The sequence below is a fragment of the Chenopodium album genome, chromosome 5 (assembly GCF_948465745.1).
Source record: "Chenopodium album chromosome 5, dcCheAlbu1.1, whole genome shotgun sequence".
Taxonomy (NCBI): domain Eukaryota; kingdom Viridiplantae; phylum Streptophyta; class Magnoliopsida; order Caryophyllales; family Amaranthaceae; genus Chenopodium; species Chenopodium album.
This window is the reverse complement of record NC_137838.1, coordinates 12,887,706-12,905,097: the sequence shown is the minus strand read 5'-3', so window position 1 is coordinate 12,905,097 and position 17,392 is coordinate 12,887,706. Positions and strand designations below refer to the sequence as shown.

The 17,392-nt window shown below is 33.3% G+C and overlaps 2 protein-coding genes and 1 long non-coding RNA gene across 3 annotated transcripts; 2 read left to right on the top strand and 1 right to left on the bottom strand.

Moving 5' to 3' along the window:
* The first annotated feature begins 960 nt into the window (after positions 1 to 960).
* Positions 961 to 8,827, top strand: LOC145631932 (DEAD-box ATP-dependent RNA helicase 50-like). The gene is made up of 9 exons (XM_081684165.1): positions 961 to 1,236; positions 1,532 to 1,743; positions 2,646 to 3,199; positions 4,000 to 4,194; positions 4,703 to 4,890; positions 6,946 to 7,159; positions 7,565 to 7,696; positions 7,777 to 7,952; positions 8,301 to 8,827. Exons 1-9 carry the CDS (start codon positions 1,082 to 1,084, stop codon positions 8,536 to 8,538), a joined length of 2,064 nt encoding a protein of 687 aa, XP_081540291.1. The 5' UTR covers positions 961 to 1,081; the 3' UTR covers positions 8,539 to 8,827.
* A 363-nt stretch (positions 8,828 to 9,190) lies between these two features.
* LOC145630473 (cell division cycle 20.1, cofactor of APC complex-like) lies at positions 9,191 to 12,144 on the bottom strand. Its single transcript, XM_081682731.1, has 5 exons — positions 11,711 to 12,144; positions 11,318 to 11,593; positions 10,315 to 10,584; positions 9,607 to 10,188; positions 9,191 to 9,512 (listed from the first exon to the last, which is right to left on the bottom strand). The coding sequence occupies exons 1-5, from the start codon at positions 11,759 to 11,761 to the stop codon at positions 9,375 to 9,377; spliced, it is 1,317 nt and encodes a 438-aa protein (XP_081538857.1). The 5' UTR covers positions 11,762 to 12,144; the 3' UTR covers positions 9,191 to 9,374.
* Positions 12,145 to 13,788: 1,644 nt separating this feature from the next.
* On the top strand, positions 13,789 to 15,491 carry LOC145630472 (uncharacterized). Its single transcript, XR_014112057.1, has 3 exons — positions 13,789 to 13,941; positions 14,543 to 14,741; positions 14,908 to 15,491. It is a non-coding gene; the product is annotated as an uncharacterized LOC145630472 (long non-coding RNA).
* The last annotated feature ends 1,901 nt before the right edge of the window (positions 15,492 to 17,392 follow it).

The window sequence follows — 17,392 nt, the reverse complement described above, 5'->3', positions numbered from 1 at the left end:
CACACTTGCACCATGTCATCTTTCCATCAATTCATGATGCTACGTCACCACTCAAACAACCAACTTTATTCCATATAAAAACGTTAGGATAAGGTGTATCGATCCCTTAACCTCTTATAAGAGAAATAATTATTTCACAATCTAAGCCAAATAATAAGTATGTTATAAAAAAAAAAAAAAAAAAAAAAAAAAAAAAAAAAAAAAAAAAAAAAAAAAACTTATATAAGTGTAAACCACAAGGTTTAATTAATTCTCAAAAATAACACAATTTTATTTTGAAAAGTCTTTAGAAAAAATTTATCGATTGTATGTCTATAACAATAGCAACTCGAGGCAACGCCCGAGCTACTCACTGGTTTACTACTCCGTCCTTGATAAACAAACTAAACTTGTATTTTCACCTCCATATATATTTCACTAATTATCCACTTTAATAACAACTAGTCTTTTGGCCCGTTCGATGCACGAGTTCTTATCTAGGTTATTTCATATGTAGGTATGTTTTTCAATAGTTGAAACTTTTAATATGAAATACGAAGTAATTGTTTTCATTGCTAAAACTTAAAAGGAAAAAAAAAATGAGGATAGAACTGTGGAAAAAGATAAAGGAATTTAGATACGTATATATACATGAAGATTGTAGGATATGAAATGACATATTGGTTTAAGTTATATTTTAAGTCTATTAGTTGAAAAAGACAATTTTTATATAATTCAATTCATATGTTTATGTGATGTATATTAATTGGGTCAACTTTATTTTATTATGATGGAAATGAAACACTTCATTTTCTTAATTGAATTTGCAAGTTATAAAATGTATAAAGACTTAAACAAAAAGATCAAAAGGGGTGATATGTGTCATATGTGGTAGTAAGTGACTTATAATGACACGTGTCATATGAAAAATTATGGTTTGTGTTTTTAAATACTAGCTATAGATAGATATAGATGTTATCACATTCCTCCTAACCAACAGGCGGGACAAATTTGTCAGTACAGAGACACACAACAATTCATCCTCTCCAACACTAGCAGAGAAGAGAGAATTTCATAGCTAAACAACCTCAGAACTTCAACAATGGCGGTTTCTTCATCTTCCATGAACACCGCCTTTGCTTCTCCTCAATCCGAATTCATGTCTCTACTCAAACAACGCTTCAGTTCATTTCATCCATGGCGTCCTCACCTCGCAGCTAACCCCAAACTTCCCGCCATTTTTACGCCTAAATCGAGGTCTGAACTTCTATTACTTCCTTTACTCAATTCATTCTTAATCATATTGTTGATTATCGATTAATCATACTCAATTTCATCCATTGTTTGTAATTATGAGTTTGCAATTGAATTTGAATTTCTGATAATAACTGTGAATTACTGTATGCTTCTTTCAATTGAAATTGTAATATGAAGTTGAAACGCAATTATGTAGACTATATTTTCGATAATTTCGAATATGTGCAGTATTTTTGTATGTTTAGTGAAGAGATAAACCTGGAGTTTCTGGCTAAGGAATTGTTGGATTTTGTAGAAGTTTGACGGTTAGGGTTAATGCTGGTTACAAGAAGAGGCCGATGGATACACCGGGGGCGTACGAGTTGATTGATGAGGAGAGTGGTCAGAAAGTGATTCTTTGGGGTGGAGTTGATGATGTTGAACCTTCAATTCCTAGTAAGAAAGTACTTTCCTGGACTCCTAGTAAAGATCAGAAGAAATCTTCGAATGCTCGGGAAGTTATTGAAGGTACATCGTTTTCAGCTTATGGGTTTTGTGTAATGGACTTTTGTTATGATAACTTGATAACCTCTTTGATTATGAATTATGTAACTTACTTATGTTGCCAACTTGCCAGTTCTTGGTTTAATCCATATTATGTGCAATTTTTCTGAAGTTGATGCATGTTATAATGTTTACAACTTTTGTTGTTGCCTTGTTGGTATTTATAGAAGAAAACAATCTTCTTGGTTGAGGTGGAGGTGTGACTTAATGGGTTGTTGTCAACGGATGAACTTTGGAAATAAAGGAAAGGGGTGGTGGAGGTGTGACTTTTATGGTTTTTGTTAACAGATGAACTTAGAGGAAAAGGAAAGAGGTGGTGGAGGGTGATTTGTATGGTTGTTGTTAACGAATGAACTAAAGGATTTATTTTCTTGGTTGGAGGGAGTTAGGAAGGATATAATGAACAATTTTCTTGGTTAGGAAGGATACGAAGTATATGGATTTGCATGAAAATGAGGCATTTGATTGTAAGGGATGGTGGAGGAGGATTTTTGTGGATGACTATACAGAATAATCACTTTTGGTTCATGTAGTCGATCCCACTTATAAGATTAAGGCTTTGATTGATTGATTTGGAACAAAAAAGAAATGTAATGAACAATTAACTTTAGAGCTCCTTCCTTTCTATTATGTTCCACTCGCTTTTATAAGTGGGTTATGCAAAGATCATCCTTTTTATCCATTAATTTGATCGTTGAAAAAGGGTTTGATATGAGTTCTAATAGATGAAAGTTCTTTTTTTTTTATTATTATTATTATTATTTTTATTTCTTATTTTGTAAAGAAAATTCTGTATCCTTGATTTTACTTTTTTTATTTTAACAATTTTATTTTTCTTTTTTTACTTTTCTATGTATCCTTCATAGGCAGTGAACCTTCGTCCGCTGTTCAGAAAAATGTTATGTCATCTCCAACTACTCTAAGATTGTCTAAGGGTATTGGAAGGTTGAAAGCTGTCAAAATCAAAAGCATCGTAAGGAGGACTTCAAGAGAAAAGGAGAAAACTAACGATTATAGATATGAAGAACCAGATATAGATGAACTAGATGATGATGATGATGATGATGATGATCCAATTGTATCTTCGGATCCTCAAGGTGTCTGGATCAGAAAGAAAAATATTTCTGCTAAGAGTGGCATTGAGCAGCTCATGGAAAATAAATTGTCAAGGAAACCTGTTGAGCGAAAGGATAACTTGACTGATGCTGGCTCATATGTTTCTGCTACTCATTCAAGAGGATGGAATGATAGAGAACCAAGACGTGCTTATAGGGGTGAATCAAGAGACTTGAAACCTACACGTAAATATAATGCTGGGAGTGACTTTTTCAGTCGAAAATCATTTAGAGAATCGGGTTGTGGTGATGAAATGATTGAGGCTCTGAGGGTACAGGATTTTGTTCGCCCTTCAAATATTCAGGTACATCAATTTATTGCTTGTAAAGTTCATTTGGAGTTTTCAAGCTACTCTTTTGTCCAATTCACTTCATTCATGCACCTATTGTGTATCATCTAGTCTTGTGTTTGTCTTTTCTCGCTCTTGCAAACAGTAGAATCTGGTCAGTTGTGTCATTTAATTTATTGGTTCAAAGTGATTCCTTTTCAAACATTAATGAGTTTAAGCCTATTTTACTTTTCTTTTAGTTTAAAAAGTAATTTTTCAACATATTATAACCCTATCTATCATAATATGAGTGGGTACCATAATTGTTGAGCAAAATATTACTTAAAAAATCATGTTTTGTAAACTACATAAGTAATTACTCCATATACTATATATTTTTGGCCAATTTAAATAAAAGACGGGATTTAACAGGTAAAAAATTGTTCTAACATGGTGATTCACTGTTACATAATGGAATATGTGGTGAAAAGGACGTGATTTTTGTCGTGGATTCTGCAGAATGGGAAAATCCAAAATATATTACCGAACAACCATTCTGTAACAGAATGGCTGATTTTTAATTCCATCCAAAATCTGACATCCATTTTGCACCATACTGTCATGTCTACCAAACCCCCTATTTTCCCAATTAACTGCATCATATTGTGCAGAGTAATTCAGAAGCTATTTTCCTCCAAGGCTAAAAGTTAATGCCAATATTAAACATAAAGAAAAAATTACAGTACTTCTGATTGGTTTCCATTATGTTTTGTATACTATATGAGTGCTATATACACTTCATGAGACTTACTATCATTTGAGATTGTTGAATGCAGGCAATGGCATATTCTCCTGTTGTAGAGGGGAAGAGCTGCATTATAGCTGATCAAAGTGGATCAGGGAAAACATTGGCATACCTGGCTCCAGTTATTCAGCGTCTTAGACAAGAAGAGATTGAAGGAATTAGTAAATCGGCAGCAAAAAGTCCTCGAGCTGTAATATTAGTCCCAACTGCCGAGCTAGCTTCCCAGGTGAGCTGATAATATGCCATGATTGCCATCTTCTTGCTTGTGCATCATCTAGTGTTTAATATGCTTCTATTTTTAATATTATACCTGTTTTGTTATTGCTCAATATGCACATTCATAACATAAATTTTCTCCGAAGGCATTTCTTATGTTTCTTCTTAAGCTTCACAAATTGACATGCCCTTTTCTCTTGAATATCCTTGTTTTACCAGGAATATACTTGAGAAACACATCATTTTCTTTGTTTAATGGTTTTCCTTAATTGATTAATATGTTACAAAAACATGATATGCAAATTATAACTAAAGATTTGAACATTATTTCAATTGTGAATTGTAATATATGCGAGGAGCATGGAGCCTATGTGCCTGAAATTAGAATAACTAGTCAGAAGTGTTCTGAAATCCTGTTCTTAGTGGGGTCCACCCTGTGACAGTGGCTCTAGACTGTCTTGTTTTTAAAATTTTGTTACACTGAATCTGCACTCTATTTCGCTCATGTTTAAATGCAGGTTCTGCTGAATTGTCGATCCATCTCAAAACATGGTGTTCCCTTCCGGTCTATGGTTGCAACAGGAGGCTTTCGACAGCGAACTCAGTTGCAGACTCTTGAACAGGATTTGGACGTGCTTATTGCCACACCAGGACGTTTCATGTACTTAATCAAAGAAGGGTTTTTACATTTGACAAACCTTAGATGGTATATATCCTTCTCTCTCTCGCTAGGGATTCATATTACTTCTTTATTACTCCGTTGTATATTTATGTATATTACTTCTTTATTACTCCGTTATATATTTATGTATGTGACGGTAAAGGAAGCATTATTTTTAATATCTTTTTATAATTTATGTATGTGACGGTAAAGGAAGCATTATTTTTAATATCTTTTCTTCCCAATGATTACTGCTTACATTTGAGAGAATCTGTCACCTTGTTTACCATGTTGTCAATATGGAAACACTTTTGATACTAGTGAAGAAATTAGTTGTAGTTGCATAAGTAGAAAATTAGTTAGAAACACTGAAGGTTTTCTCTTTCTTCTTTTCTAGTTTGTTGTCATCTGTGAGGTCATCTCAACTTGTGGATACAAAATACATTTTAGATACTGAATTCCCTGGTCTGGAATTAGGCGTTTTGCTGTAGATTATAAATATGATTATACCTGGGTAATTCAAGTCACCCAAAACTATATACTATGATTTTGAGTCAAACCAAAACTATCCGGACCCAATTGGAGCTTGAGTCAACTCAAAAATAATATGACTAATATGATTGATTTTTCATAACAGTTAAATTTCAATAGACCCAATGTGATCCTGACTGAATTGATCTGAACTGAATCAAATGACTCATTAGCCTAATACTACCCAAACTGAAATAACTTAAGTCAAACCCAATGGGAACGATCAATTTCCACCCCTAGACATGAATATGCATGATTGAACTAGATACTAAGCACATTCTCTCACAAGATCAACAGGATATGACTCCCTCCATCCCACTTAAGATTGCCTTTTATACCCTTAATTCACCTTTTAAAGAGTTCATTTGAAAGCATGTAGTGTTCTTATTTGTCTTTTGTGGTTGCACATGGATTATTAAGGGAGGAACATATACTAGTAAGGGAATGGGTAAACACAATGGGACATCCAATTTAGGATAACTTCGTGGGATGAAAGAGTAAGAGATAAGAGCAGATGATAGGTACCAATAAGACAGTCATAAAATTTGATCTCTTGTCAGTAGTACCAGGATAAAGCATTTTACTTAATTTGTTCTGAACTTCTGATGATGATGCACTGTGTTTGAAAATTTAAAGACAATTTTTATAAATATTGTCTTCCAATGCAAGTATGCAACTATGTAAGCTGGTTTAACCTGTATGATTGAGTGACAAACTCTCATTACTACACATATACATCTGTGAGAACTGAGAAAAGTCTTTGGCAAAATGAATACAAGTAGATGAATTCATTGCTAGAATTATTAAAAGATGGTAGTGTAACCTGTCAATTGACAAAAAGCCATCCCTTCAACATTGGTGTACATAATTCCTTGTTGCAGATGGGACGTTAAGGTTTGAAGATTTCATAGAGATTATGAGAATAGTACCATCATAAGGTGACTATTAATTGCCTAATTGGGATTACTGGATTATGAATCACTTACATATCAATTGTATTTACTGTCAAGGCCTTGAGATTATGGTCAGTCAGTTTTTTTAAGCAGTTATTTGCATATATATCAGAAATATCAGATCAATAGATCATACCAGACCAGATCATGTCTTTTTTATTTGAGTTTATTTATCGCAAAATTTCTTTTATTCCGTAATAATAATAAATTACAAAAATTTCATATTTGGAAAGTATACATTAATATGAATTTAATGACATTTCATATGATTAAATTTTATCTTAAGGATTAGTGTACAAATAAGGTCCAAGTTTAGTCAAATCTGGAAGTCAAACTAGGTCATATTATAAGTTTTGAGACCATGGTCTTGTGAATGGAAATTCATAGTCAATGCCTTCCATCCTACCAGTATTGTTCTACAATAAATGTCTTTGTGTAATGAGATAATTGCTTGTTCCATATTGGGTGACATTGCAAGTTGATTGTACGATGCTTAATATGACATTGGTGACGGGCTTGCCTTTTTTTTCTTTAATTTGCTTTCAGATCTTGTAGGCTTACTGTAATGACAGCTCAGTAGCTTCACTTTCATCTTACTCTTACATTTGTGTCACAGTGCTGTGTTGGATGAAGTGGATATACTCTATAGTGATGAAGATTTTGAACAAGCTTTGCATAGTCTAATAAACACAGCACCAGTTACTACGCAGTACCTCTTCGTGACTGCCACATTACCTGTGGAAATTTACAACAAACTAGTTGAGACCTTCCCAGATAGTGAGGTGATCATGGGTCCTGGAATGCATCGGACGAGCTCCGGTCTTGAAGAGGTGCGTATTATACTACATTCATTTTGAAACAACCTCTTTGAATCTGTTATCTGACATTACTTAAATTATGCACATGAAATTCTTTCCGTGTGCCGTGCCAGTCTAGTTTCCAAATTACTAGTATGCTATATGGAGCTTCAATATTCAAAACATAAAGAGGATATTTTTGGTTTTTATCTATGCTTGAAGAGTGGCACAAAGGCTTAATTAAAACCGTTGAGTCATCTTTTGGTTATCAAAAGCAGAGATATTAGCTTTACTGTAAACTGAAATATTCTGTAGGCTGTAATTCTATTGACATGTTGAAGCCCATGGCTCTTCCTATAAATTTAACATCTATGAACTGAAAAAATCTTAAACAAATGACAATGTGGTGACTCAACACCAGTTACTGTTGTTGAGCAGGTTCTTGTAGATTGTAGTGGGAATGAAGGGTCAGAAAAGACCCCAGAAACAGCGTTTGCCAATAAGAAGTCTGCCCTTTTGAGGCTTGCAGAGGAGATTCGAGTTTCTAGGACTATTATATTCTGTAATAAGGTAATTTGGACTACTTTCCATTCTGTGCATACTTGTGAATGATTTGATTGCTTCTTACTTTCAGTCTTTGATATATGTAGATTGAGACATGTCGAAAGGTTGAGAATTCCCTGAGACGTCTTGATAGAAAGGAAAATCAGATACGAGTTTTACCATTTCATGCTGCTTTGGAACAAGAAACAAGGCTCACGAATATGAAGGAGTTCCTTAATTCGAATACAGAAAACCGCTCTCTGTTTCTAATTTGCACTGACAGGTATGTCACTGATGCTTTTGAGTTTTAACCAAAAATAAGCTTTGGCTCTTCTCTATTTACGTTATAGTCATGTTGATCGAACTTGTCAACAGCTGAAAAGCATTGGCAATTTGATTATTTATATGACCTATTCAGATTTTTTTTTTTTCCCATCTGTTAAGATTTCAGTCCTTTTGTCACTGACATTGCTACTTAGGGACGAAATGAAAATTGCATTTTACATAATAATTGATAGATTTGTTTTAATTTGGCCATCTTGCTTGCTAAAAGTAGTATAGTACTCACTACTCAGCTACTCACATCCTGTGTTTGGAGTTCCTAATTTTGAGTGCTGAAACATTGTTATAGGGCTTCACGGGGAATTGATTTTCCCAGCGTGGATCACGTTGTACTGTTTGACTTCCCTCGCGATCCTAGTGAATATGTACGTCGTGTTGGCAGAACAGCAAGAGGTGCAGGAGGTATAGGCAAGGCATTTGTGTTTGTTGTTGGTAAGCAAGTTTCTCTGGCAAGGAGGATCATCGAAAGAAATTTAAAGGGTCATCCTTTACATGAAGTGCCTTCTGCTTATGAATTAGTACGGTGATAAGGCCTGGACAGACCTGCAGTCGTGATTAGTTGTAAGGGGTCAGGTTACTTGTGTAATTTTTAACCTGACTCCCAACATTTTTGAGTTGTAAAATAAATTATACGAGTAGTTATCATGGCTAATCATTTAATTGTTGACGAGTTATAGTTGCTATTAGTAGGAGTGAAATTAAAGTATGATCTGGTAAAATGTATGAAGTTTTTTTTAGTTGTGCATGTTGATAAAAGTAAGATATGCTAAAATATAGAGTTTGTCAGTATGATATTTTACTGATTTATGGAAGGTATACCCTGTGCTAATGTAAATCGAGTCGGGTCACCAGTTCACCACTGAAGGTGCTAATGCTTGCCTAAGTTCCTTGTAGAAGATGCTGGGTAAGTTGATAACGGTGGTGCACAGCAGTGATTTAGGAGATGCGAAACAGAGGGAAATAGGAGGTAAAAGGACTCATTCAATTAGCTAAACGAGTTAATCAAGGTGTGATTTTCCCCTAAGTTTATTGCCCCTAATTAAGAAATTTTTAAATAGATTCAAATCTATTTATTTCATGTTTGTGGTTGATTTTGTGCTTTACGCAATAACGCATTTCAAGGTTGAGTAAAAATAAAACCAAAATTTTGATAACATGTTGAGAATAGAATAGTTGGAAAGCTGAAGTATATTGCAATGTATCAGTTATATAAAAATACAATGGTAACTAACCTAAGCTTAATCCTAGAAATTAGGTATATACATGGACTAACTATAATAACAAACTAAGAATGTATATCCACTATCCAGTAATTACAAAAGATATAGACAGAAACATTTTAGATTAATGATAATCCCCTGTATCAACGGATGCGACTCACATGAGCAAATGGCTCACGAGTCGCTTCTTTCTTAGGCGTCACTTGGTCTGGATTGCCAAATACATTCCAGATGCGCAAGGTTTCATCCCCTGCAGAAGCTACTGCCAAGCCATCAGGGCTCTGTAACATAAATTTCAGAACATCAGTAAAATACAAATAATGAGGTAACTTAGGAAATGGAAGCTGCATTTCTCAATAAATCAAGAAATTTTACCTGAGACATGAAAAGTACTCTGGACGTATGCCCAGTAAGCTCTGCCATCTGCACCATTGATGGGTATTTCCACAATATTAAATTGTTATCAGGAAGCCCATGTGAGCTCAGCAGCTCGCGCTCATTATTGCTCCATAGCAAAGCCGAAACCTGGGATCCAGTGTTTACTGAGTTCAAGCATGCACCAGTATTAATGTTCCAAAATTTTATGCATTGATCGTTCATGCCTCCTCCAGAAGCCATCATGTTACTCTGAAAGGGACACCAAGCAAGGGCTTTAACTGCAGCAGTGTGGTTTTGAATCCTGTGCAGCCACTGAGTAGCAGAATTTAAACTGGCCATTGATCGATCCCAGATGTGCACAAGGTTGTCGTTGCCTCCACTGGCTAGATATCGACCTGAAGGTGACCATTTCAACCCACAAACTTCATGCCGGTGTCCTCTGTAAGTTTCAACTATATGACTCCTAATTCTCAAGTCATTGTTTATGATTCTGCTGTCTGCTGATCCAGTGGTGAGGATGTTTCTGTTCCAAGCCAGTGAACCAATACGAGCTTGGTGACCTTCTCTTAATGTTCTCAACTACAAGAACAAAACGATAACAGTAAGAAATCAAGCCAAACATAAAACCCTATAAAGCAGATGAGAAACAAGGACTACTAACAAAAACTAGAAATAAAGGAATATATGCAAGTTAGATTTATTCACCTTTCTACTGGCCGTGGAATCCCAGACCTGAATTACAGAATTGTCCAAGCCAATGGCAATATGACGACAATCAGTCGCCCAGCTCACACTAGTCACTGGGCCTTCATCATCAGAAACAGTCACAAGCTCTGATGTAGAATGTGTGGATGCATCCCACAGGTATACCGTGTTTTCAAGAGCAATGGCAAGAACATTGCCCTTACCCCAATCGAGTAAGTTCAAGTAGTAGTCATTTACCAGGCCAGGGCAATCCAGTATGCGCTCTGCAGTCTGCAACACAATCACAGTGTACATTTTAACAATAGAACCAAGAAAATATCAAAAAAGAGCAGAACACAGTAAGAATATGGTGTTGGACCTAGGCACTAAGCAACAGGCAAGTTCACATGTGTAGGCTAAGCAAGACTATGCACTTCAGTTAAAGATGATTGGTAACTCATACCTAAGATTTACATACAAACACATTCAGGAACTCTGAAAATAAGATATACTATAGTATTCATTCAAAATTTCAAAATTATGCCTCATAAATTTAAAAGTTATTACTACAATCCTACTATGTAAGATTTTTCCTCTTTTGCTTAAGAGCTTTGGAAAATTGTTGCCAATAACGCGCAGTCATACACATTTATCATACACTAAGCCCTAAACAGATAATTTGACAGTAGAATTGTAGAAATTAGACTAAATCATAATTAATTAACAACTCCCAAAGAAAAATACTAAAGTTCACAATCATACATATAAATTTCATTAAACACCATCATAATATCAATCTCATCCAAGTAATTTAAAGAGAGAGATAAATAAGTTAATAACACAAGGGTTCATGATTAATTTCTTCTTTAAAACAATGTCTTAATAATCAACATCACCAAAACACAACATACAAAACAAACATAATTTTTTATGACATACTCATCTTCATAATATTCAGACTCATTTCCACAACACCAAATTATAACACACAATTGAAATCATAAACACAGAAAAGTGTATAAACCTGAGGAACACGACGTATTCGCTTTCGAAGAGACACAGCCTCCAAGCTGGGGGTGGCAATGGGATGTGGGGCAGGTGGTTTGTTACTGAAAGCAAGAATCCTAGGCCTGTTCATCCCAAACACCTCCTTCAAACGCTGCCGGTACGCTTCCTTCGACGGCGAAGAGGGAGATTGGTCCTTCTCCTTGTTCTTCTCCTTCCACCCTTCTGTCAGCATGTAGTGAGCATAATCGAAATCCATAGCTGATCTGTTTGGAATGAATCGATCCAACTCCAACTGATTTTTTCAAATCATTCCCAAAAAACCCCAAAAAAACACAAATTATCAGTAGCCGTTAACCTAATTTCCGATAATTATTCAAAATCAATAAAGAAAGAGGGATTAAATTCTTACGTTTTCTTTGATTCGATTATGGGTCAAATTGTAGCGAATGTGAATTGACATGGTGTAAAATTGATTGAATTGCAAGAATTACCAAGTTCCGACGAATGCAACAAAACCCTAAAATTCAAACAACAACAAAAACAACAGCAACAACAACAACAAAAATAATACAAAAGAAGAAATATACAGAGCAAATAAAACAGGGTTAGTATTAAAGAAGAAGAGAAATTGAAAAAAAAAAAAAAAATGTTACTGAATTACGACAACGAAAGGTTGGCGCTTGCAGAGAAGAGAGAGAAATTCAGAGAGATTTCAGTAAATTCAAGCGTCGATAGTCGGTTGTTTGACGGAGATGATGAAGATGATGAATGAAAATGAGGCAAACAAGTTGAATGTTTTATAACGGTAAAATAATGTTTTATGGGCGCGCTCGTAACTTGTAAGTAGAATACTACCTAGAATTTGTTATATACACTTGGGTGAATTTAATTATGAGTTGTTATTTGTGTAGCCGCCTAGCACCACATTACTAAATAGGGTTTTTTATGTTGGTGAATTTTGTTAGGAGGGGTTTTGTTTGATGACTTTGATTTTTTTGTTTTACCAAGTATTGTTATTGTTATTGTTATTGTTATTCATAACATATTGAAGGTTCATGGACGAAGAGCAATGGCAATGCAGGGTTAGGGTTGACTTTTTCTTCAGATGGTAACATCTTCGAGGATGGTGGAGGGCAGTCCTGCAAGGCAGTTTCGGCTTTGCATGCGGAGGCTCTTGTCTGCTTAATGGCATTACGATGGGTTGTTTCGAAGGGTTTTCCTGTTCTCTGATTCTTCCATTTTGGTTAAAACTCTGGGTAATCAGCTGGCAGCAGATATCAGTATTTTGTGGACTATCCGGGACATCCAGATGATGGCTGTGAATATTAGGACTTGTGTTATATGGAAGGTTAGTAGGGACCAAGTGGCTCAGGCCCACGTTATAGCTAATGACTGTAGAATTAATTTTTTTTTCTTTTGCTTCTTAGTTTCTTGTGTTTTGCTGTTGTCAAAAAAAAAAAAAAAAAAAAAAAAAAAAAAAAAAAAACATATTGAAGGTAAAAAGTGTTGGAAAAAAATACATGTTGATTTCATGAATAATGGTAATAGACAAATCAAGAACTTCCCTAAAACAAATTCGATCTACATACTTGAATTAAAGACATGTTCTCCTTCTGTTGTGTCGTGGTTTGGTAACCACTACCTTAGAAGCGAAATACGCCACCACCAGTAGTCCAGTACAGGTTTTACGGTGACGCACGCCCCCCAAGTTTTACACAACGACCTCCACAATTCGTGTACCTTCTGTTCATATTTTGTGTTTAGGGTTTTAAGGAGTGAATAAATCCATGACAATTGTTGGTAGCAAGTATACAATTACGACAGTTCACCGAGACAGCCCGCATTATATATATATATATATATATATATATATATATATATGGAAAATTCGTAAATTGCAGCCCGATTCAATTTTTTCATCGGTTTACATGTTGAAAAATCTTCGATTAAGGTTTTAGGGGTCATTTTAGCCCTTAAGGACCCGAATTGAGCTCGGAATTAGCAAAAAAAATAACGTAAGTATCTCATATTTACAATTTTCCACAAATCGATACATTTTTGTTACGCAAAACGAGATACTTGCGTTATTTTTTTGCTAATTCCGAGCTCAATTTGGAATCTTAAGGAATAAATGGCCCCTAAAACCTTAATCGAAGATTTTTCAACTTGTAAACCGATAAAAAGTTGAATCAGACTGCAATTTACAATTTATATGAATTTTTGTGTTGCAATCTGCAACTTTTTTTAAAATGGCTGCAATTTGCAAAATACGAACTTTAAATGGCTCCAATTTGCAAATTTAAAATATATATATATATATATATATATATATATATATATATATATATATATATAGTGTGGATCACGTGAAAACAAACCTATGGCTGAAAACGGGCAATTAAGACCATTAGATTACAATCTACACTAACTCAGCAAAGCTATCGGTTGAGATTTTCTCCTCTATTTTCATGCTAAATACGGAGTATCTATACTTTCTCTCTCTCCTCCTTCATTTTCCACGTTCTATTCTTTTTCCTCATACTTTCTCTCTCTTACTTTCCCAATTCTTCTGCAAAATCTATACTCACTTTCAATTACTTTGATTCTTCATCAATTTCTCAGCTCTACATCTATTATCATGTGAGTAATTTGGTTAAATTTTATTTTATTTGATTAATGTCGCTAGTTTTCTTGATTTGAGGTACTTAATTTAGCTTTATGCTTTATGAATTTAGTATTCTGAATTTCAGGAGCATTTTTTTGTAGATTGAACTTGAAATTTTAGCTCCAAATCGGTGTGTTTTGAGTACTCCGTAATTTTGTTTTTGAGTATTTCGTTTCTGATTTGAGTAATTTTTTTTTTACTTTTTTTTTTTTTGTGATTCACTTCATAATCGTTGTTTTTGAGTTTTTTTTTTTTTTTTTTTTTCATAATTTCGTTATACCATTGTTTCTGAGTAATTTTTCAAGTTTTTCGTTTATGATTTGTATATTATTTTAGTTTTTTGTTTCTGATTTTTGTTTAATTTTAAAATTTGCCTTTTTTTTTTTTAATTATCGACTTGATTTGAATTTTTGAGTATCAACTACATTTTCATTTTCATAGTTGTAGGTTTGAATAGTATTTTGTTTAACTCTGATTGATTTTAGTTAATTAGGTTTCTATGAGTAATTTTTGCACTTAACTTTGTTGTCCTTGTTTAATTTTGTAATTTTTGCATATAATCTATATGCATGTCAGTGGAATTTAATCGTCACGTGGCTGAAATGTTGGTTGTTGGAGGTCGAATTGGTGATGTTGGAGTCGGGCTTTGGTGGCTAATTGGTGGAGCAATTGTTGGTTGTTGTGTGGGTGTGAGATGCGACTATAACTGATTTACAGTCTGAAAGCCTGACTTTGGTTGTTGGAGTATGAGTCTCAGCTTTTGTCTCGTCGAAAGGTAATTGAAACATCAAAAGTTGCTTCAATCACATGGTTGTTGTCAAAAGAACATCATGTGGCTGTTTATTTTGCCATTTATGCATCAGATTTGGTTTCTTGGTTTTGCAATTAGAATTTTTATATTCTTTTCCTATTAATTGCTACGATTGATGGTGTTTGCTTAGGCATTTGCTTGTGGTGTTGTTCGGGAGTTGCTGCAGCTCGGATTGGTGTTTGGTAAGTGGTGCAGCGGCCGAGATTTGGTACGGTGGCGAGCTAATGGTTGCAGCTGGTTGTGCGATTGGAGATGGAGCTACTTGAGTGATAGCCTGATAGGCTTACATATAGTTTGGCATGTGGTGATATAGTGACCTTTGGGTAAACGGTTGTAACCTTGTTTCTATATATAGTGACCTTTGTGGCTTTATGTGAATATCGTCAAAATTGTTATACTTTAACATAGTTAGTTTTTTTTTTTTTTTTTTTTTTTTTTTTTTTTTTTTTTTTTTTTTTTTTTTTTTTAGTGACCTATGGGTAAATAGTGTCAAATTGATATAAATATTCCAAGTTTATATATAGCTACCTTATTTTTGTATATAATGTCCTTAGCATCATGGATACGTTGTAAAATTTGTTTCAGTCAGCTTATTTTTGTATATAGCAATTTTTATGTAAATGTTGTTAGAATTGATATAGTTACCTAATTTTTATATACAGTGACCTTTATGTAAATGGAGTAAAAAACTCAAAGTCGATATAATTACCTTATTTATGTCCATAGTGACCTTTATATAAATGGAGTCAACAACTCATATAGTTATCTTATTTTTGTACATAGTGACCTTTATGTAAAAATGTTGTCAAATTTGATATAATTAAATTACCTTATTTTTGTATATAATGACCTTTGTGTAAATATCGTGAAAATTGATATAGTTACGTCATTTTTATATATAGTGACTTTATTTTTATATATAGTGACCTTATGTAAATGTAGTAAATTTAGATAAAGTTACCTTATTTTAGTATGTAGTGACCTTAAAACGATTAATTGATTATATGTAAGGTTGGAAAGATCTTAGGGCTTTTAAATCGTATGATCTTTTGTGATAATATTGAATGGTTAAGATTTGTTGTTTTCAGCTTAAGTCTTGTTTTCAGCATAAGCCTTGTTTTCAGCGGAACTACCCCGTATATATATATATATATAGAGGGGAAGGCTCTCGTGAGAATTTTTCTAATGTGAGAACACTTTTTATGTTCTAAATTTTAAATCTGATGTTCTAAACTTCTCCTTAGGTGTTCTAAATCAAATCAAATGTTCTAATTTAGTACTCACATGTTCTAAAACATAAATTAGTTAAGTTTGATGTCATAAATTTTAAATAACTTGTTCCAAGATTTTAACTTATATGTTCTAAATTTTAAAACGTGTGTTCTAAGATTTTTAATTATATGTTCCATATTTTAAGGCGCATGTTTTTTTTTTTTTTTTTTTTTTTTTTTTTTTTTTACTCGTATGTTCTAAATTCTTTACTCACACTTTCTATATTCTATATCAGTTTGTTCTAAATTTTTATTCACATGTTCATAATTTTAAATCAGATGTTCTAAATTTTACTCATATGTTTAAAATTTCATAAAGCAAATTTTATATATTTTTAATCACTTGTTCTAATTCTTAAATCAGATATTCTAAACATAGTACTCACACAAATGTTCTAAATTATTACTTATATGTTCAAAATAATAATTTGAGTCACATGTTCTATATTTTAACTCGCATGTTCTAAATTTATACTCACATGTTCTAAATTTTAGATCAGTTCTCATATAAGTATGAATTCTCACATATAGACATATTCTCACCGGATCCCTCCCTATATATATATATATATATATATATATATATATATATATAAAGAAAATTTTATACTGATTTATCATTGAATTTCTAAAACACTCATGTGGTCTAACATTTACGTAGATGTAGTTTTAATATACTCAATTGTCTAATTGACTCTTTCGTTATATTTCATGCTTCATTTCATTATATACACAAAATTAAAAGATAATAAATATGTTATAAATGTATTTTATCTATGCTATTTTTAATACAATTTTTTTTTCCTTTTATTGATTAAATTTAGTGAAATAATCATGCATGACACAGGACCTAATATAGTTTGCTTATAAAAACCGGGAGTTTCTCATTAAAACATTGTATTTGTAACAATTAACTCTATATGAACCTTTTGAAAATTGAGCACTAAATAAAAATGTCATTTGAAGTATAACCAACACTTTATTGATCAAATCGCGATACGAAGTTACTATTTACCAATACGTCAACTAACCCATTAAATCAATTTTATAAACCATATAATTAAACTCTCAGTCGCATAACATAATCAGTGTCACCAACCTACTAAAACAGGAAAACCCGAAAAATTGTCAATTACTACCACGTATTAATGTCATTTTTAAAAATTATTACCGGGAATTAAAAATCTTGTGAATTACTACCGTAATTGATTTTACTACCAGCGTCCCCTTTAGACCATTTATGACGTCATCTTTTCCCTTAACTCACGTTTAATTCTTGATTAACCAATTAAACAACCCAAAAAAAAAGGAAAAATAAAATTCCTCCTAACACATGGTTACCAC

What these genes read in the sequence shown, in the direction of transcription:
- LOC145631932 (XM_081684165.1), top strand. Translation starts at nt 1,082, where the DNA reads ATGGCGGTTTCTTCATCTTCCATGAACACCGCCTTTGCTTCTCCTCAA. An exon ending in TGCTCGGGAAGTTATTGAAG is followed by an intron (nt 1,744 to 2,645) that starts GTACATCGTTTT and finishes TATCCTTCATAG; the next exon opens with GCAGTGAACCTTCGTCCGCT. An exon ending in CATTTGACAAACCTTAGATG is followed by an intron (nt 4,891 to 6,945) that starts GTATATATCCTT and finishes TTTGTGTCACAG; the next exon opens with TGCTGTGTTGGATGAAGTGG.
- LOC145630473 (XM_081682731.1), bottom strand. Translation starts at nt 11,761, where the DNA reads ATGTCAATTCACATTCGCTACAATTTGACCCATAATCGAATCAAAGAA. An exon ending in ATTCCACGGCCAGTAGAAAG is followed by an intron (nt 10,189 to 10,314) that starts GTGAATAAATCT and finishes TTGTTCTTGTAG; the next exon opens with TTGAGAACATTAAGAGAAGG. An exon ending in GAGTACTTTTCATGTCTCAG is followed by an intron (nt 9,513 to 9,606) that starts GTAAAATTTCTT and finishes TTTATGTTACAG; the next exon opens with AGCCCTGATGGCTTGGCAGT.